Genomic DNA, 20,373 nt, shown 5'->3' with positions numbered 1-20,373 from the left:
AGGACCACAACTCCCAGCGTGCCACGGGGGCAGCGCGCGGGGGCAGCGCCCGGCACGGGGCCACGGGGCGCGCTGGGAGATGGGAGTCGGCGCTGCGCGGGCGGTAACCGCCGTTGCGGGGAGGACAAGCGTCCCCAGCACGGGAGGGCAGCGGCTTCCTGGGGTGCTCGGGCCTCCAGGAACCGTTTGCTGCATCGCTATTAATTTTTTTTTTGTGTGTGATTTTTGGTTTTTCCCCGCCTTTTTTTCTGAGAAGAAGGCCCATCCAAACCACATCCCACCCCAGAAAGGAGAAAGCTCCTGGCAAGGTGCTGCCTCCTGCAGCATCTATTTCTGACTCCTCACATTTCCCTGACATCTCTTAACTACATTCCTTTTGAGTTTGGCCCAAAAGACAACTTAATTAACATAAAATAAGACCTTAGAGAAAAAATGTCTTTATTATTAACCAGGTTTTTTTTGCACTGGATTATGTGCCTATTGGCCCAGACCGCTAAATAACATCTACACAATGTTTCTTTCATGTTTCAAGAATTGAAAATAACTGTACAAGGTTAAAGTACAAAAGTACACAAGACAGTGGACACGAAATATCCATGTATGAGTTTATCCCATCTGCTGCTTGGTTTGAAAAGTAGAACTTTTAACTAAAAAATACTGTCCTTCTATAGTTCTGTCAAGTTTAATGGAAGTGGGTATAACCTGATTACAACACTAACACCAGTATCACTGATCTGATATTTACAAAAAAAATTGTATTTTTCAATAAATTAAAGTCAATGCAACACCCATGCAAGCTAGAATGCTAGCTTTTTGGTGAACAAGGACCCAACATTTGAACAAGAACCTTCCCATAGTCCCAAACTTTTTAAACTGACTTTTTTTTTTCTTTTTTTCAAACTGCATCCATTCCTCGCATTGAAGATGTAAACCCCAAACCCATTCCTCTTTGCGTGTGAGTCTGTGATCTTGCCATCTCATACTGTGCATCTAAGTTTCTGAAAACCTCTTCCTGTTGTTTCAGCGTTTTGTAACTCTCTTCATCAACAGAACTACAGCCGGCTTCATCCTCGCTCTAGAAACAGAAGAAACAGAAGAAATCAAACATCAGCTGTGCAGGAAGTGGTGTTTTCACATAATACAGGTGTCCTAAACATAACAATTTTGCTTTGTTGTTTTCAAAAAAGCTAGTAAGAATTCAAAGATTCTGGGTTTACTGCTGGAACACTCTAGGGTAGCTTTCCTCTCACTATCAAGAAACCTCTAGAGGCCTTCATCCAGTTCTTTTTTCTAACCCATTCAAATAAATGTCTACAATTAACTTATCTGTGCAAAGAAATACTGTTTATCAGATTATAAACCTTGGTTACCATTACCACTGCTGTTACAGACAGTAACAGCTGCCTTGTTACACAGAAACATACTGAAATTCAAGAATTGTAATTGAATTCAGATTTAGATACTTCTTGTGAACTTTAATGAGAAATACTTAAAGTTCTTACCTACACCAGGTAGTATTAGGTTAACTTAATGTCTTTACTGGCTAAGGTACACTTTAAAATAAAAAAAAAAGAAATCACTATCCTACAATTAGTAATAAACTTAATTACACATTCATAACTCTTTACCTTAATGCCCATCAGTTTTCTGAATTTGACATTTTGGTCCTTGTTTCCAAAATTCAGTTTTTCCCATATTTCTGCAGACTGTGATTTGTCCTATACAAGTTAACAAAACAAAAAAACAAAAACAAAAAAAAAACTGTATCACCTTTTCAGGTTAAGTTTCCATTAATAACACAATACAGTAGCAAGCAAAAAAGCAGGATTAGAAATGAGCCCATTGTGTAGCACTAGTACAGCTGGAAGTAAAAGGGTTCCATGGGAAAATAATCACAGAATGATATGGGGTTGGAAGGGACTTCTGGAGATCATTTAGTCCAATGCCCCCACCAAAGCAGGTCCATCTAGAGTAGGTTCCACAGGAACACGTGCAGGTGGGTTTTGAATGTCTCCAGAGAAGGAGACTCCACCGCCTCTCTGGGCAGCCTATTCCAGTGCTCTGTCACCCTCAAAGTAAAGAAGTTCCTCCTCATGTTTAGGTGGAACTTCTTATATTCAAGTTTGTGCCCATTTCCTCTTGTCCTATCCCTGGGCACCACTGGAAAAAGACTGGCCCCATCCTCCTGACACCTTCCCTTTAAGTATTTATAATAAACAATGATCATGGACTGAGCTCCGCCAGTGCCTGCGTTCCCACTTGTGTGCCTCTGCCCAGGTGCTGCTTTGGAGATCCCTCGATTGGCAAGGTAACAAAAATAAATTTATTATTTTCATTTCATCTGTGGTTTTGTGGTTGTTCTTGTGTCCTGCCTGTGCCAGCTCACAGAGTTTCCAAGCCACCTCTGACATTCCTACAGCATCCTCAAGGAAACTCTTTGTGAGGGAAGTCTACTTAACCACAGGTTTCAAAACGGAGGTATATTCTTTACTTGGATAGACTGTACTCATTTCCATGAAGTCTGGAAACAGTGTCAGAAACCTTGCTTAAAGTGGATTCTGGAAAAATGAATTCGCTTATTACAATTAAGCAATATACAGCACAACTCAGGAAAAACTGCTTAGACAGCCGTCAGGTTTCTTTTTTATTTGCTGGATATACTTCATTAATTGCAAGAGCATTTATTTGACACAGCATAAAAATCTGGATGCTTATAACTTTTATTAGTGTTTGTAATGCATTACTCCTGAAAAGTTACTAGCAACGTTCGCAGACTCTTTTTTGAAGTCTAGAATTGGACAGGATACATGAGAAATCTCTACAGTCACAGAAAGGGGATGTCCATTATAGTTTCCACAGCTTAGCCATCACTTTTCAGTAAAAAGATACCATCTGTATTTGATATTTAGTTGTAAGCAAACTGACAAAAGTAACATTAAATTATACCTGTTATCTTAGTCCTTTCACTCAAGTTTTACTTTGGGCTGAGTAATTTTGCTGGAAATTATGTTAATAAGCATCCTTAAACTGTCTGAGTGCAAGATGTTTCCAAACAAGTTTTATGAAAAAGTAAGAAAGGACAACATTACCCCTTCCTTTTTGCCTTGCCAAAGCATCTTCCGCTTTTTCTCTTGCTCAGCAAATTTCATTGGATTCACTGCTGCTGGGTTATAATAGCTGGGAACAGCTATGCCAGTCTCTGCTAGAGCTTTTGCTTGTAGCGCTGCCATTTGAGCTGCCATTGCTATTTGAGGAGTCACTTGTGTTCCCGATGCCAGAAGAGCAGCAACATTAATAACGGAACCTCCAGTGGCTGCAGCTGCTGAAGAAGAAAGGTAACTTGCTATCAGACAGTAAGTTCAGACTTTTTGGGAAAAAAAACCAAGATGAAACAAAACCCAACCCCCAAAACAAAAACCAAAACACCTCCCCCCCCAAACATTTGCCTTCATCAGAAATAAGTTGAAAATGTTCAAGTAACAAATACATGATAAAATACATGTTATTTGCAAATTAAGAAACAAGTCTCCAACACTTTCAGTAAACCAGAACTAAAAGTGAAACTGATGTACCTCATGCTTGTGAATAGCCCCTAGCTTGTAAGTACCAAAGCTGGTAACAGCTTTCAAACTCTTGTTTAATGATGCATAAAGGAACGATCCAAAGCCCATCACAAAATCATCCACCAGCCTAACATAAAACAATTTTTTGTATACTCAGCAAGCGATAAGAAATCCCCATCGTTTTTGCTGGGGTTTTACGCTTGTTACTTTTGTTTTGGTTTCTCAAACTTTTCCTAGTTCTAGTTGTGGTTCTTAGATATGGATCAAGTTAACCATTATACAAAGAAAGACAGCCTGCACATCTCTTGGACAGGACTGTAACACTCGGCACATAAGCCCACACTATCTTCCACTCGCACTATTGTTTAAGAATTAATATAATATACGTGGACTACCTGCAGCCATTTCCTGTTGCTTCTGTTTTTCAACCATTTCTTTCTCTCTCTGTTCTTGCAGCTTCTTTGCTCTTTCCAGTCTAGAAAAAGTACATGGGAATAAAAATATTTAGACAAGAAAAATCACCAGTAGTAGCTTATTTATGTCATACATCATTAAAATCATAACAATTTCTGACCTTCTGGCTAATGCTTCCTGTGCATCCATAGCTGTATTTCGTCCCCGAAAAGGTGGTGGACTTGGACTCCGGCTATGACTCCTGCTGAACCTTCGGGGCTTTTCAATTCTTTTCTTTCGCTCTCTGTAACCAAATTTAACAGAGTTGCTAAAACAACGAAGGTATACACATATACCTTAACATTTCATAAAGTATTTGATCACAACTCTGAAAAATTGTTTAATGATTAATTTGGAGAGCTCTCAAGAACAGCTTTCACAGATATACTAGAACAGTCCAACAGTCACGCTTGCCTTGTATGGGAAAATAATGGAAGATTGTTGTGGAGGACTGTAAACATGCTCAAGTGATTTGCAGCTGAGGTGTAGAAAAATACACACATCATACCAATTGTTGTCTAGTCCTGAGCACTTGACAAGCAGAACATCTGTGTTTAGATAACAAAGGCCTGTGACAGACCCAGAGGCACCCTATCGAACCTGCTTGAGGTTCCTGCCCTGCTGTGGGGAAGATCAAAGCACAGTGGTGAACTGCCCCTTCCCGAATCCCTGATATACAGCCCAAAACAGGAGGTCCAGCAACACTCTCTAGTGTGGACAGAGCTCCGTGGTGTCTGCATTCCTGCTTGTGTGCCTCTGCCCGGGTGCTGCTTCAGAGATCCCCCAGGTTGCAAGGTAGCGAGATGAAATTTACTCTTTTGCATTTAATCTGTGGTTTTGTGATTGAGCTCCCGTGTCCCACCTGTGCTGGCTCACACGCTTTGTAACAAGACAGAGCTAAAACTGAAGATTCCCAACTGCAAGATGCAATAGAATGTGTAATTCTGGGTACTCATTTACCCTCTGAGACTTACAGTGTTTAGAACAAATAGATCTACTCTAGAGATTTTCATTCCAAAATTTTAAAAGAAAAAACATTGTGTAACTTTCAGTAAAGTCAATTGCAATGGGTCAAGTTGCAAGAATGCTTTAAAACCATAACAGATGTCACAACATTATAATTATCTTAAAAACGAGCATTTTGAAAAGGCCCAATTTAAAAACTGCAATAGTACTCAGGGAAATTACTCTCTCTCCCCTCTGTATACTCTTCACTAGATGTGCTTTGGACAACTACTTGAGGAAGGCTGTCAGGCTAAAAGGAGAGCTGGTTTCAACAGTTGTGATCCATCTTGGATTTGCTTTTGAGAAGGACAGTACTGTGCAGAGAACTATGAAGCATGCATTATCTGGAGCGTGACAGTCTGCGAAGAACCCAGTCAAAATATGTTTTAAAGCAAAATGGCAAAATCCTCAGTTCAATACTCCTCTAGGAACCTTTTCCCCACCCCTCTCCCAAGTGGAAGTTGCTCTTATGACATATAAATCTAGTCCCATATAGGCAACAGCCACTCAAAATACACGTATGAAGTACTATTAGCAGTATTTCTCCTTACCAGGATCATTAACATGTCCATTAAAAGAGATAAGGGTTTATCCCTGTTTAAACCTCTGACACTGATGTTTTAAACAAAGAAGTCACAGATACTGGAAGTGACCAACAAAGCTTGGAGTTACAGGAGATACCACTCACATTTTCCTCAGATTTGCCATAAACAGTAAGTTGAGATGCACAAAGATGTTTCTGCAATTTTATACTTAAATGTTATTACCAGACATTTGAGATAATAGCTAACTTGTCAACAGCCACTTTAAATGGCATTCAGGTATTCTGTTTCTTCTGTTTGCAACTTGGGCAGCATCTACAAACATCACGAAACGTAGACTGAACTTACAAAAGGAGATCGTTGTTTACATGACAAATCTGGTAGAATACAAAGGAGGCGAGACTTATCTTTTTATAGAAGACGACAAGATGCAGATTCAGGCACTGGAAAGTGACAGATCTGCATTCCTGAGATAAGATGTAATGCATGTTTCAAAGATACCTTCATTTTCCCGTGCTGACTATTGTAGTTTGGTCTTGTCTTTGGTCTGATGCTTTATTGCACTGGTAAACATCAAGGAAATAAATATCTGAGCTTTTGTATTTTAAGTATTTCCACTTGAAACAAGCAGATGGTGTCATGTTTTCCATCTAGCATTTAATCAGAGCAACACCACAAAAGAACTGCCAGGAGGGTCTACACACTCGCAGAACAAACAGATTAGTTTAAATGCTAGCGAGGACAGATCACCTGAAAACATGAGCTTGAGGTTATTCAAAGAACCATAAAGAGAAGGTCAAGCTCAACTAATGCTTCTGTCATAGCCTGTTAACTGTAACACAACAAATAATGCGTTTCATGAATATGGGAATTAATTTCACAGTTGATTTTTAACAGGGCATGTTTCTACATCATGGTTATCTGGCTTGTGAAGAGTCTTCCTCAAGGCCTGCCCTATAATTCTCTTTCCAAAGGCTTCACCTGAGCCCAGAGCTTGGTGTTCTAGCTACTGAGGATTTATGCCTCACTTATTTTCCTTCTCCAGAATTTGCAAGACAAAAACAGTACTTAAAAGAAATGGATTCTTGCAGTACATCTATCACCATCCAACGAGGTATGTTTCCAGTTGAAGAAATTCCTAAGCTATGACTATCCTTTACATTTTCATCCCACATTCGCTGTTCTGTTTCAGGTAATTTGAGTTCCACTACAGAAGCAAAAAAAAAACCTACTGGGCTGTGAAGTTTTCACGGAGCCGTTAAAAGACAAAACATTCAAAGTGACTTTTAAAAACAGGAAGTGCACATCACCTATAATAACCGGAAATGATGGGGAACTGAAGCCTTAGGCATCATGCTGAATGTGGCTCAAATACCATTAAATGCAAGTAACATGTATACCAAGTGAAGACCCAGCTCTACTCACCCCAGCTGAAAGTTTGGTAGAAAGTGCATGCCAAAATAAAATATGACACAAACCACGTAATTAACTAGTTCTTCGGAAAGATAAGTCCTCTTAACAGTTTCATAAGTGATGTTGTAGCATTACACGAGTGTGCTAGATTCTCAAATCTCCCATGATCCACCGTAACATTGAGTTGTCATAACCAACTTCTATACCCTTTAAATAGGCAATTTAAAATACTCTAGTGAAAATATTACTAAATGAACTGGAACACTGGCAACACTTTCTTGGAAGCTCTGACGGGATGCTAATTTGCATTCAAACTACTTGTTTCGCTCCTTATACAAATAGGAGTGAAAAAACACAACTGTAGTAGTCATTAAGTCATATTTCAGCTTAGTCATTCTGAAAATTCTACAGGGCATTAAGAATGCAAAGGTGACACATACAATTAGACTCACAACTCTACACCAAGATACTAAATAATTCATCAGTACTGGAAAACATTAACTTCTGTACAGTGACAAAACCTCAACTCTAGCATACTCCAGGTAAGGCACAGATATCTACTCTGTCAAACAGATCCAGAATAAGCCAATCCATGTCTAGTGTTTCAAGCTGTGCTTCTAGAATTTAAGTTTAAGGAAGAAGTAGAAGCACCCAAGACAGGGAGAAAAATTAACATGATAAATATTCTCATGTTGAACTTGACAAAAAGGAGTTGGTAATCACTAGCACAGAGTAATACGTCCAGAGAAGAAATAGTCCATCTGACTCAAAGTTTACCATCACACTAACTGTGCTAATTCACAGACAAGACAAATTTTTAAATTAAGTCTGTAGAGCTGATCAGGATTAGCTTCTCATCTCTGACAGCCAGTTATTTCTGGTTAAACTTCCCTTTTATGATATATACACAAACAGATAAAAACAATAGTATTTTTAAAGTAGTGCTTTGCCAGCCACACTACTCTTGTATCAAACACATGAAAGGGTTAGTTGTATCTTATTCTTCAGTTTTTCCTGACTTAAATATCATTTAAATATCCTATTTAAAATAGTAAATTCAGTTGTGGTATAAGAAACCAAAAAGAGCTTGAACTGTGGTAATCGTTACTACCCAAATTGAGTTATTCACTTTCCTTCTATTTTATCAGTCAGAAGTTATAAATTGGTGGTTTTATAAGATATCCACAAAATAACCAGTTAAGCATTTCTAATTGCTACAATGAAATCATGCAATGAAAAGATGAGAATTTGAGACACTTAAGCTGTCTGGGACAAGCGTTTCTGTTAGCGTATACAAACGAAATATCCAGTCCTTAACCCACCCTTATCAATACAACTGAGAAAAAGCCAAACACATTTAAAGACATTAGCTGGCAAACCCATCAGCCCACCAAAGATCATTCAACCGAAGCACCACTATTAAGCATATATGGAAGGTAACACTTACCTGCTTCTACTCCTAGTTCTGCTTTTGCTTCTACTTCTATGTCTGTGTCTAGATCTTGATCTAGAACGAGATCTTATACGTCGTTTTCTCTCTCTGCTGCGAGATCGGGATTTTTTCCTATCACGACTTCTACTACGATGACGTCTGAAACACACGTCCCAAATTCTTACATACATTCTCATATTTAATTTAGCTTCTACTTAAGGACTCGCATATAGGCTCATCACCATAAGGCAAAATGCATCAGGCAGGGTGGGGAGACTGCGAACTACACACAGAAGATTCATGCCTGGAACACTTTAAGTTGTAAGACTAGGACATGAAATGGGAAAGGAACCAAACACTATCACCAGCCACAACAGACAAGTGAACTACACAGAGTTTACGTAAACAATCATACTCATCAATGTAGCTATTTTTAGTTGCTAATTAAAGCGTACATTTCAAAACAAATACACAGCCAAACTAATCTGATGCAAAGCAACAAAACTCTCCTCCTCCCCATGGTACTCCAATACCCAGGGGAAGAGATGCTCAGATTTCAGCTTGAGTCATACACAGTCCCTCAGCGTTATTAGCTGAAGTTTATTCCTTGCTACGACGTTTGCTACAGATCCTTCAGCTATGAGCAGAGCTGGCTGAAAAGTTCTGCTGGCAGCAACCCGTTTGTCCCAAGCAATTCTCCTACTCTGAGAGTGTGCTAGGTGGCCTACCGTGCAAGGATGCTTAGACAGCATTGTCTCTGGGTAAGTTCTAGATTTAGGAGGTAAAAAGCCATCACATTGCTACAGTGTATTTTCCTTCCTGTCACTGACAGCAGGGAACATTTAATACGCTCTGTTTATACATTTCCTACACTCTGTATACTAATTAGAAACATGAGACAGAACACCTAGATAAACCCTTAGAATTATTATGTACTTTCACTCAGAACCAATCTGAAGAAAAAAGTAGCAGCAAAGGCAATACCCAATGAAAACCGAAGCGTGATATAAACTGATGCTTTAAACTAGGTCAGTAATATAACTCAGCCATACTTCAAAAGTCTACACAAATTACAAACACTGGTTTTGCAAATGCACTTAAAGAATAATCAGGTAAAACAACTTACCTTTCACGAGACCTGGATCTTGAATGACTCCTCCCTCTTGATGATTTTCTCTCTTTGCGTTTATGTCTATCCTCACCATTTTCAGATGAATTTAGGCTCTCTCTTCCCTTGTCAGAAGAATGTTCTTTGTCATTGTGGTCTTCAGATTTGTGCTTCTTGGAGGACTTCTCTTTGGATTCATGTCTTCTTGCCTGTTTTAAGAAGAAGTTGGTTCTTTCAGGAAAATAGTGCAACAAAGAGAGTTAGTATGGGTATCAGAAGATAAAAAATGATAAGTTTTGATGCAACATTAGTAACCTTAGGAGTGTGACTCAATCATGAGTGATGGCTATTTCACCTAATGCCACCAACTACCCAAAGTTGCACACGCACGCTATAATTTTCCCCCCTTTTCCCTCCTCCCCACCTTCTAAAGGATTTCTTAGCATCCATCAAGGTATCCTTACAGTGTTTCCAGAGTTTGACAGTTATTTTTGTTACAATACTGTATTCTGTTACTGTCTCCATTCCAAACACATAGTAAGTACCTATCTTTAAATATCTGACAATTTATGAATATGCATATATACACACTTGCATTTGGGGTGAATATTTAATATTTGCCTAAGCCTACCATATAGAAAGTTACTCAAATCCATACAGTTGCAGACATATACTATTTTGCTTTTAGAACTAAAACCATTTCCTATCCATCATTAGATAATTAATTTTCAGAGCAAAACTCTCTTCAGTAACTTCCAACAGTTTTTAAAAAGTAAAATAATAAGTTGAATGGTTGACATCTCAGTTTTAGTATTTAAAACTAACATGCATCACCCTGAGACCTCCCACAGTAGTTTTAAATTAAAGATATGCTGCTCCACTATACTGTAATTTCTTCCTGCAGTGCCTCAAAAAAGACTCCTTTTTATAGCCGCAATGCCAAAAATACTTAGCAAGGTCAGGCCTGATTTTTGCCAGCTTTTTCCTTAGAGACTAAGTCATGACATCAACACCTTTTCTTAATATATCCAGTGTATTTTGAAACCGTTCTAGCACAAAAGCATAGCCCACTTAAGTCTTACGTTTAAATAATGTTGTTTCAAGTCAATTTAATCACGATACATTCATTTTAGACTAAAACCCAATTCTTCAGAGTTTTTTTCCTTATCTAAATCTGTTAACTACTCATAAAACCTTTCCTATAATCATAACTCTCTCATCAAAAGAAACAAGTCTGGAGAAGATGCTATAATTATCTTACAGTCACTTATCCAAGCCTTTCTAACTCCTTATTAATATATATCCATTTCTAAAAATATTTTATTATAGTTCTTCAAGTATACAATAACGTTATTTTTCCTGCTTTTACATTATTTTAATCTTAACTCCTTGAATAATGAGTTTCTACATAAAAACCCATCTGAAGTTTGAGCTGTACATTACTTTTAAGTACATATTTACATAAGTAGTTGTTCTGACATACATATTAAAAAGAATTACTGGCATTCAGTATTGAGGCTACAGACAAAGAGCTTAATCTTGCAAATTAATGAAAACAGTAAGTCTATGATGCGACATTATTCCTCATCTGTCCACTCTGTGAAACTTAGAAACTGCTGAATAAATTGTGCAAGATTAGATCCAACAGCATGGCAAAACACTGGACATAATTTTAAGCAAGGACTATTTTTTTTTAACCATTAACAAGATATTTTTATTGTTTTAAAATCACGTCTTCCAGGCACACACTTAGTAATAAACCACCATTATATCCCATAACGGATTTAAGATATTTTTAAGGGAAATGAGAGTTTGAATGACTAATAGTTACCTTATCATGAAGTAGGCTTATAATTTTGCTATCTGAGTCTGCAGCGTCTTCAGTTCAGTCTCTTCGCGCATTAGCACGCTGAGTATGATTTATTATAGAAATGTTATCATGTGAGCTAAACAATATATTCAATTTCACAAAAACTCTCTAGATTATTTTTCTTTTCCTCTTTTTTTTCCTCCTCTTTTTCTAAACAGAGCTTCCATTGGAATGGGGGAAGGAGAAGTTCCTGACCCAAGGTTAAAAGTTAAGAAGTCCCTCATCTGACCCAGCCTGCTATTGCCCCACATGGCTGAAGTTTCTTCAGACTATTTTGTTTGACACTCCTGGTTTGCTCGTTTCACCTCTTCTCTGGTGTATAAGCCAGTTATTTTCAAGGTATTACTGATGCTGTCTCTTCTCACTCCCCTTTGTATATACACACATATTTATTTATCTCAAAAAAAGAGACAGCCCTCTGAAATTTTTGCTGCTACGCTCATGTTTCCAGCTGACTCAGCTTGTTTGTCAAGCTGTGACAGTCTTTACAATTAAAGGATGCAATAAACAGAGCTCAGTCAGGTGGGGAATAATTTGTCATATACTTAAGTAGATGGGTATGTATCACTGAAAGTCCTGAACATTAGCCAGGAATACAGCCACCCAAGGCTTTTGGTTAATGGAAGCTCTGTGAAAGTCATCAAGAACACCATTCTACTTCTCCACATGAATTCTTTCTTTTGGCTGTTTCCACAAAAAAAAAAAAAAAAAAAAAAAATTAAGTTACTAGTTTCTGAAAACATTTTTCTATAAAACTATTACCTTGTCAACATGATGGCTGCAATCATGCTTCACTATGAAAGGATCTCCATATCCATTTTTAAGCTTAAAGTTTCCAATTTTTTGTACTTACCATAAAGTCATTTATATAGGTTTACACATATGTGCATTACTACAAGATACTTTTTAAGATGTATTGTACAATTACCTAAACGCTACAAAGTATTAATTACCTCTTTGCTTCTGCTCCGGCTTCTGTGTTTTCTTCCTTCAGTATCTGGAGAAGAAAACATTTATTGTTATTTTCCAAGTTAAAGAGGAGATCACTTGGCCATAATCTTTCTAGTTCCGTTCAGTTATTCCACACTCCCCCCTCCCCCCCCCCGAAAGTCAAGAATAGAGATTTAGAAAACAAAAGCACTAGTCGAATATCTGCTGCAGAAAGCAAACTCTAGCTGTTACTCCCAGTTCTTTCCTTGCATTTATTTAAGCTCTGACAGTGAAAAACTAGCCCATGTCACACTCCAGTCACATTCTTCAGCCAGGTAACCTTATTTTTGTTTCAACCACACAGAGGTATCCCAGTCTAAGCATATATAATTAAAATGAAGACAAAGTAGTATTGTTTTCTTGGTGTTGTCCATCCCTCTGTGTCCCCCATCCCCTGAACACTGACAAGACCTTTTTCCTTACCACTTCTATCCTTAAAATTGAATGTATTTTTCAATATAACACATCTAAGATACAAACCCAAAATTAGTAGGTTCATTTTATCCTAATCCTAACAAGTTACTAAAGCCAAGTCTATGTATTTTTTCCAAAACAGCTTTAAAGAGATATCTTATATGAAGACCATACCTGACTTCCGTCTTCTTTCCCTTGACCGTGAGCGTGATCTTGAATAATGATGCTTTGATGTTCTGGGAGAACTAGAGGCATCTGATTGTTCCTTTTTCTTCTCTCTCTCTGGAGAAGACTTTTCTGGGGCTACTCCATCTCGTTCTGTATCACTACCCTACACATGACAGAATGTTTAAAAAACAAAAACTTAGGTCTGAAAACCAAGAAAAAATATTTACTTAGTACCTCCTATGAAGACACACTTAAAATTATTTTCTGTGAAGACAATCTCATGAGTAGCCATTCCATTATTAGTTAGGCAATAGCTTGATAGACTTGCAGTGAACTGTGCAACTGTATACAGATTGATTTTTCAAGACTAATAGAACTAATATATAGTAACATTTTGCCCTCCCACAACATTAGACTGCACTTTACTTTTTCCATACACTTTTGAGACTAAACTCTGATCCACAGTTTTCCCTAAATGGTGGTGTTTGTAGATGAATTACCTCTTAACATTTACAGGACTAAGACTACTAAAGGCCAATACTGTAACAACAGATATAAGTCACCTCACAAGGCAGGGCACTACTGAGGCATAGCAAAAAATCCTCACAGCATTTTGAAGTACAGAATAAACTTTGAAGAGAAATGAAATGAAGTATATTGTATAAGGGTTAGACAGCTAACTTATTAAAAAGGAAAAATCTCAAACAGCATCTCTATGGAAAAGTGTGTATTTGCATGAGGGTACATACAGGTCACATCCACCTGTCCCAAAAACTTTTGTATCTTTTCCTTAGATAACAAAACCTAAGATGTCCCTCCACCCCTTCTAAACCTTGACCTAGGAGACCTAAACCCAGAAACTTCTCTTGTGTAGAGCAGTCAAGACTGCTTTGTGATTCAATGCTGAGAGAACTAAATGTGTACAACCAGTGTACAATGCAATGAAAGGAACAGAATGGAAAAAGTACACACTGAAAGGGTGAACATGCTCTCATTAATGCCTTTACAGATTCATTGGTCTCTCTTGCTCTGATCATGTAAATGGCAGTCATAATCAAACCTGAATGTTGTGTTGGCTGCAGATTTCACTAAGGACATCATTTGGCCTAGAAATGCTACTCATGAAGATGAGTGTAGAGGAGGGCTCAAACTTGCATGTTTTTCTACCAGTTGCAGTTTTATTTGCAAACTGAACAAGACACACGAAAACATTTCAAATGCTGATTTACTTTAAATACAAAACAATTTGCTTTTCTTAAACCACAACAGATATTACAGACTGTCATTAATATATTAGGTATTAATGGCAGACTCTCTTCTTAACATGTTACATGTAAATCTTTGTATTTGTATTTCAGCTACTACCCTTTAGTCTGCCCAATTCTTTATTAATTTGCATCTGTACAAAGATGCATCTATAGCAAAATATCTTTATGAGATAAAGCAGCTGTTCACTTCTCCATTTGCATGGTATACTGATATCTAGTTCAAAACATACCAACCAGCACATGGACAAGAGCACTGACTGCTTAATACTGCATCTGCAACAGAGCTTTAACTATAGTCTCAGGGACACTTCTGAATACTACTGATACACCACCCACCAGCCTGAAAACTTTAGAACTCTAGATAAAGATAAGTCTTGATAAACTGGCTCCCCTCTTTGTGATCTTCATCATGACAATCCTTGGCATTCCACATCTATCATCTGCTTATCCACACTTCCCCCCCTTCTACACAGTCCCTCCTTCCTTCATCTAAGGTTTCCAAAAAACTCAGCTAGAAGTTTCAAAAGAATTTTAAAGATTTCTATAAATTTACATTTTGATGTTACTTGAGAAGGATAAGGAAAATACCAGCTAACAGTCTAAGTTAACAGAGTTTTTAAACATAGTACCCAACTGAAATTGAGCCTACTGCCACATTTTCCAAGGCTACCAGTCTCATTATTTATACACATTGTTGCTCATTAAGGCCCTTATGCACTGCACCTTAGAGAAATCTCTCAGCTCTATAAAAACACAGACAATAAAAAAAGGATGACACTTCAATAAGACTATTCTCAGTTCTTACAAGTATATATGGATCGGCCACAGGCTCACAGTTTCACTTAACAAGCCCCTCACCTACTACTTTAGAGGAACCTCAACAATAGGGCCGATAATCTAGGTGCAAAACTACAAGTCCATAATTCTTCAAGTCCTTTTACAGAAAAAAAATATCTTATTCTTAACAGATTAAAGCATCATAGAAAAAAAATATTTTCTCCAAAAGTAAAAAAAAAAAAAAACGATTAATTTTCTCCAAAAGTTTATGGTCCTCTCGTTCTGTTTCACCGATTAAACTTTCAAGATAAGAACTTAAAATACCAGATTAAACTCCACAAAGTTCTTAAAGTCAACTTTTAAGAGTTCCATCACTTTAGAGTCCAGTTTTTGGGTTTGGTTTTGGGTTTTTGTTGCAGTCAAGACCATTTAATAACTTTTGGAAAAAATGAACTACATCAGGTTTGATTACCACTCTTATTGGTTCTTCAACTCAATTATGGGATAAACACCTTTATAGGTTAGCAGGCCACACAACCACTTTTATATATTATCAGGCCACACAATTTTTGAAGGAGAATAAAGCTACATTCCTAGGCCGTGTATGAACAGAAAGCACAGTGGTTAACTACGGCAGAAGCGCTTCCTATCAATATTAACCATAAAACCAGGAGGGTTGTGGCAAATAATTAATCACTGAGCGCCAGAAGACGCTGAAAACAGCAGACCTATGAACAGCACAAAGAAAAATAAAGTAACTGGGAAAGCTACGTGAATAAAAACCGAGCATGACCCAACCGCCAAATCGATCCCCTCCCTCCTCTCCTTCCAGGGAACCTGCGCCCCACAGTCACTCCGACAAACACCCACTGCTATAGTTACAATATTTCTCTCCCCAGCCAGAAAATGATAGCGCCTCGGCCACAAAGCCTCTGCACTTCTCTCCAAGCCCAGAGAAATAAAACAGAAACTTCTGGAAACACGGACAGAAGTAATAGGTGAAAAGCGGCCACCCCCTCCCCGAGGCCCATCATGGCGCCTGCAAGCGAAGGAGCGGCGGGCGCCATTTTGTCTCTCCGCACACACGGCTTCCCGACCCAGCCCTCCCCATCTCACACGCTCATCTCCCCCGGCCCCGTGGCAGCCCCCTTCCCAATGCGGTTCCCTCCAAGAATCCCGGCAGGGAACACCGCTTACCGCCATGACCGAGCGCTGGGGACGCCGCTCCCCCCCTCAACAACGCCTCACAAGCGGCTCAACCGCCCTCAGCAACAGCCGCGCTCGCGATCCGCGGCGACGCGCCCCGCCCTCTCTCTCCCTTCAGACGCCCGGATGTAACCGCGGGGAGGGAGGAGGCGGAGGGGAGCGAGGGAGGGAGGCGCGGTGCATTCTGGGGGCGGAGGAAAGTCAGGCTGCGTCTTCGCGTTTGGAGGAATTTTGGCCGCCACTGCGCCCCGTTGCGTCAGGCAGGGTTCCCGCCAATTTGAAAGACTGAGGCAGCTGAGGGAGCGCGGTCGCCGCCTGTCACCGGTCTCCCGGGCAGCGGTGAGGAGATGGGGGGGAGGGCAGATCGCGGTCTCTGTGGGCAGGGGTGGCTGCTGCGCGGCGGAGAGGGCTCCCTGGCACTGGGTTTCCCTCAGCCTCGGGCGCGAAACCCGTCCTGGCCAAGCTGCGTCCGGTCGGGCCCGCTGGGGTCATCAGCTGGGAGCCACATTGCTCTTGAGACTTAACTTTGTCTTTTCTAAACATGCAATTTGCCTTTAGGGGGCTCACTGTGCGATCCTTCCTCTTAGAGAATCACGGTAGAAGAATAAAATCAGTAACTCGTGTGTGGTCATATAACTTTTTTAAAGCTTCCTGCTTTACAGCATATTCCTTACATGTTTATCATAGGTAAACATGTGGAATGATATTGAACTTCTTACAAATGATGACACGGGGACTGAGCAGCTCCCTGTTGGTTTAGGACACGAATGTGGAACTGCCTTGTACCAAGTGGATACGCTACTTCAAATCACATCCTCAGAAAAGGTAGAATTCATCAATGCTGTGTCGTTCTTTTTTCTTAATAATTACCAGAGCTTCTTTGTCATATTTTCTACAGTGTTTCAGTTATTATATTTAACAATGTTTTTGTTCTTAGGTCTCCGTTAATCCGGAGTTGCATGCGTGCAGCTCAAGGGATGGCAGCATTATTGTTGTTGACAGATCGGTGGCGCTTCTTGACAGCACTGGGCAGTCTCTTCAGATGCATATTCAATTTGGTAAGTTCATGCCTTTGGAATTCCACTGGCAGTTAAAACTGACTTTTAAAATATGTTTGTTAGGTTTGTACAGGAAAATATATCAAGTCTCTTGCATATCTAACTAGCCTGTAAAATAAAGCATCATAATGAATACCTAAGTAATAAAAAGTAATTGCTCATCCTGTATACAACTAAGTATTTCTGTACAAATTAATTAGAATGCTTGCTAACTTTTCACTGAAATAGGAATAATTGATACAAAGTCACTCGCTGTATGTCCTTTCCTGTACTTTGTTTAATCAACATGAATAATTTTGAAGAAATTTGGGACACCGTATTGTCCAATTCCTGTCTTTCAAATATGCATGTATTTTAATAAAAAATAAATCTTAATATCTGACATTTTGCCATGGAACTTTTCAGATACTAATGTGGATGTAGTTGGTATGTGTCAAGAAAAACAATTTCTTGTGGTTGGTGAGAGAAGTGGCAATTTCCATCTTATTCACATACCATCAAAACAAACCTTGCTAACTAAGGTACGGTAATTTTTCTATTCTAATTTTGCTGAAGACCTTTTGTTCTCAGAATTTCTTGGGTTTTTTCTTTCTTTCAAATATCAAAGTAAAAACACTCTTGTGTTTTGAACACATCTTCTGGTTTCAATAGGCAAACAGATTAAAGGGACACTTTTGTTCCCATAAGTAACAAGTAAGGAAAATATATTTAGGAATGGCGTGTATAAACAAGAACCAGTTCTTCATGAAAGAAAAAAATTTAAAGTTTGAACTGATGATCAGTATTTCCAATATTCATTTTTTTTAAGTAAAGTACAGAATAATAGTCTAATACTCTTTATGTTGATTCTATTTTAGACTTTTGTTGAAAAATCTTCAAGTGAAAAGACTTACTTAAATCTCTTTATTGAAAAAGATAATGCTGATGCAGGTAAGAATTTGATTTTTTTTTTCCCTTGTCTCAATTTTTTTTTATTTTATTCTCCTTTAATATCTCTCAGGGAAAGAGAATACAAAATAAATGATCAGACACAGCTTTACTTTGCATTGCACACATTAAACGCACGTTTCTTAATGCTTTCCTGTAAAGATATTTAGGTCTCATTGATTATTTTACAAAGGTCATAGAAAACAAACATTCAGAACTCAATACCTCTTTCAAGACCGTGCTAAAGATATGAAAATGCTCAAAAAGGAAGGATTCCTTCTCTCTCCTTCTTCTATAAGACTTCAGATTTTAGTAGTTCCTGTTCTTCTATAAGCTCCCAGTCTTGTTCTGTCACAATATAATGTATTTAAATGTAAATACGTTCATGAAAACAGAATTTGCAGTCTGATGTATGCCTACAAAAACCGTAATTTCCAACAAAACTCTAAGATGTACAAACTTATTCTATTCTTCATTGAAGGTGACAAAATTTCTGTTTAAAAATTATCTGATCTATTGGTCAGATTATTTTTTTGTCAGTTATTTCACTGTCCTATTTATAAATAAGTCGTTTCTTGACTTACTCTTGAATACTTAAATTTGAAATATTTGTATTGGATTTTTTTAGGTGTTTATCACATGTTCATTCTCACAAGCAATGGATTCTTCTGCATTATGGGTCTCCCACTTGCTAAAACACAGGAAGGTAGGATGATCTACAAACCACTTGGGACTTCCTTTTGAACAGGAAGGGCTGTATTAAAACTTTTCCATGCATCTTTCTAATAGGAATAAGATATTAAGTTGGGATTTTCTATGTAAAAACATCTCTTTTTAAAGGGAAACATATATAGAACTAGTTCTGTAATAAAATTATTTTTGTATTCTTCCAGTAATTCCTTTAGTTTATGTTTCTCTGAGTCACCGCTTTAGAGAGAGTACTCAATACTATGGAAGCAGGATTTTAAGCCGTAATGAGACTTAGCTGTACTTGAGAATACGGGGAATAATTTAATTTTTTAATGCTAAGTAGAGTTATTAGTTAATTTTCTGTAACTCAATACTGCGATTAACAAATAGATCCTGTCAAAGATTCTGGCTAAATTATTTTTCATCATAGTCAGATTAGGATTAAACTATCCTGTATGATGTTTAGTGGCTTTTTTTTCAGCTTTGAAAAAGTTTTCTTAACGCTGATCTTTTTTCTTTTTTAATGTAGCAATTGACAAGATGGATCTGATTACAGCGAATAAAGTAAGAAATACCTACTAACTTGTAACGTGTTAAGTGCAAAGTTGTAACAAAACTTTTCTCTGTACATTTCATTGACTACTTCCCAGTTTATTATTACATCTCATAATTGTGATTATTACTTTTTCTGTACATGGACAAGTGAGCAGGTCAAGGTTTTATCCACTGATTGTATAAACAACTTTTTTTCTTCTCCTTTTGCTTGCTTTCCCTTCATCTTCCACCCCACAAGTTACAAGGACAGATAAAGACAGCTTTCATTTCCACGGAAGAGTATCACAGTCTCGGCTGTCAGAATTTTGTGATAAGTAACTCACTGAACAACATCTATTTGATAATTGGGGTAAGTACTAAAAATGTGTTCGTAACAATTATTGTGTGATTGGTGATGGTGTTTTTTGATCTGCAACATAATTTAAGGTAATAAACCTTTTGCATTAAGAGTCTTTCATTTCCTTCCCTGTAAATGTAAAGGCTGTTGGTTGTGCAGGCTGTCTGTAGTTTTTCTCATGAGGAAATAACTGTTGTGATTTCAGAACTTGGGCTGTTGTGGTGGATGAGGGGAAAAACATTTTCACCCTGGTTGCATGACCTTAGCAAATCACTGTGGTTCCTACCCTGCCTATTTATAGCCTCGTCCTTGAGCTCAGAGACAAAGCCAAAGTTGGCAAGAGTCTTCCAATCAGGTTCACGTACAACAAAGGCTTACGAAAGTAATAGTCAAGGCCCCAACCGAACAAAGCCCTTAAGCATGAATTGAGTAGAGGAACTAATACAAAAATAAAAGCATAGATATATTTTAAAATGTTGTTTTGCACTAGAAACAAGTTTTCTGAGGTCATTGACTGAAACCTGTTGAATTCAATGCAATTTTTCTTGGTGGGTTCAGTGTATGTTTCATTCAGGTTTTATGTTCTATGAGAATGGG

At 38.2% G+C, this 20,373-nt stretch overlaps 2 protein-coding genes across 5 annotated transcripts in view; one reads left to right on the top strand and one right to left on the bottom strand.

Annotated features, from left to right (window-relative positions):
• Positions 1 to 416: 416 nt before the first annotated feature.
• On the bottom strand, positions 417 to 16,339 carry RSRC2 (arginine and serine rich coiled-coil 2). Of its 4 annotated transcripts, XM_074159641.1 has the most exons (11): positions 16,201 to 16,325; positions 12,965 to 13,121; positions 12,340 to 12,383; positions 11,348 to 11,425; positions 9,535 to 9,747; positions 8,424 to 8,567; positions 4,138 to 4,260; positions 3,959 to 4,038; positions 3,090 to 3,322; positions 1,629 to 1,718; positions 417 to 1,075 (listed from the first exon to the last, which is right to left on the bottom strand). In XM_074159641.1, the coding sequence occupies exons 4-11, from the start codon at positions 11,353 to 11,355 to the stop codon at positions 896 to 898; spliced, it is 1,071 nt and encodes a 356-aa protein (XP_074015742.1). In that variant the 5' UTR covers positions 11,356 to 11,425; positions 12,340 to 12,383; positions 12,965 to 13,121; positions 16,201 to 16,325; the 3' UTR covers positions 417 to 895. The 4 variants fall into 4 exon arrangements, with proteins under 4 accessions (XP_074015742.1, XP_074015739.1, XP_074015741.1 ...); XM_074159638.1 differs by lacking the exon at positions 11,348 to 11,425 and having other exon boundaries at positions 9,535 to 9,725; positions 16,201 to 16,339; XM_074159640.1 differs by lacking the exon at positions 11,348 to 11,425 and having other exon boundaries at positions 16,201 to 16,332.
• Positions 16,340 to 16,902: 563 nt separating this feature from the next.
• Positions 16,903 to 20,373, top strand: part of KNTC1 (kinetochore associated 1) — a 36,806-nt gene continuing 33,335 nt past the window's right edge. The window contains exons 1-7 of the mRNA XM_074159787.1: positions 16,903 to 17,034; positions 17,147 to 17,267; positions 17,673 to 17,788; positions 18,125 to 18,197; positions 18,823 to 18,900; positions 19,414 to 19,448; positions 19,678 to 19,788. Coding sequence (XP_074015888.1) covers positions 16,903 to 17,034; positions 17,147 to 17,267; positions 17,673 to 17,788; positions 18,125 to 18,197; positions 18,823 to 18,900; positions 19,414 to 19,448; positions 19,678 to 19,788 — 666 coding nt within the window. The remainder of the gene's footprint in view (positions 17,035 to 17,146; positions 17,268 to 17,672; positions 17,789 to 18,124; positions 18,198 to 18,822; positions 18,901 to 19,413; positions 19,449 to 19,677; positions 19,789 to 20,373) is intronic.

The sequence above is a fragment of the Numenius arquata genome, chromosome 16, assembly GCF_964106895.1.
Source record: "Numenius arquata chromosome 16, bNumArq3.hap1.1, whole genome shotgun sequence".
In the NCBI taxonomy this organism is placed as follows: Eukaryota; Metazoa; Chordata; class Aves; order Charadriiformes; family Scolopacidae; genus Numenius; species Numenius arquata.
The sequence above is the reverse complement of the archived record's forward strand: the minus strand, read 5'-3'. Positions and strand labels throughout refer to the sequence as shown.

Coding starts and splice junctions, on each gene's coding strand:
- RSRC2 (XM_074159638.1), bottom strand. Junction 9,726..12,339: donor GCCGGAGCAGAAGCAAAGAG/GTAATTAATACT, acceptor TTCTTAAAACAG/GCAAGAAGACATGAATCCAA. Junction 3,323..3,958: donor GCAACAGGAAATGGCTGCAG/GTAGTCCACGTA, acceptor TTTCTTCTTCAG/CAGCTGCAGCCACTGGAGGT.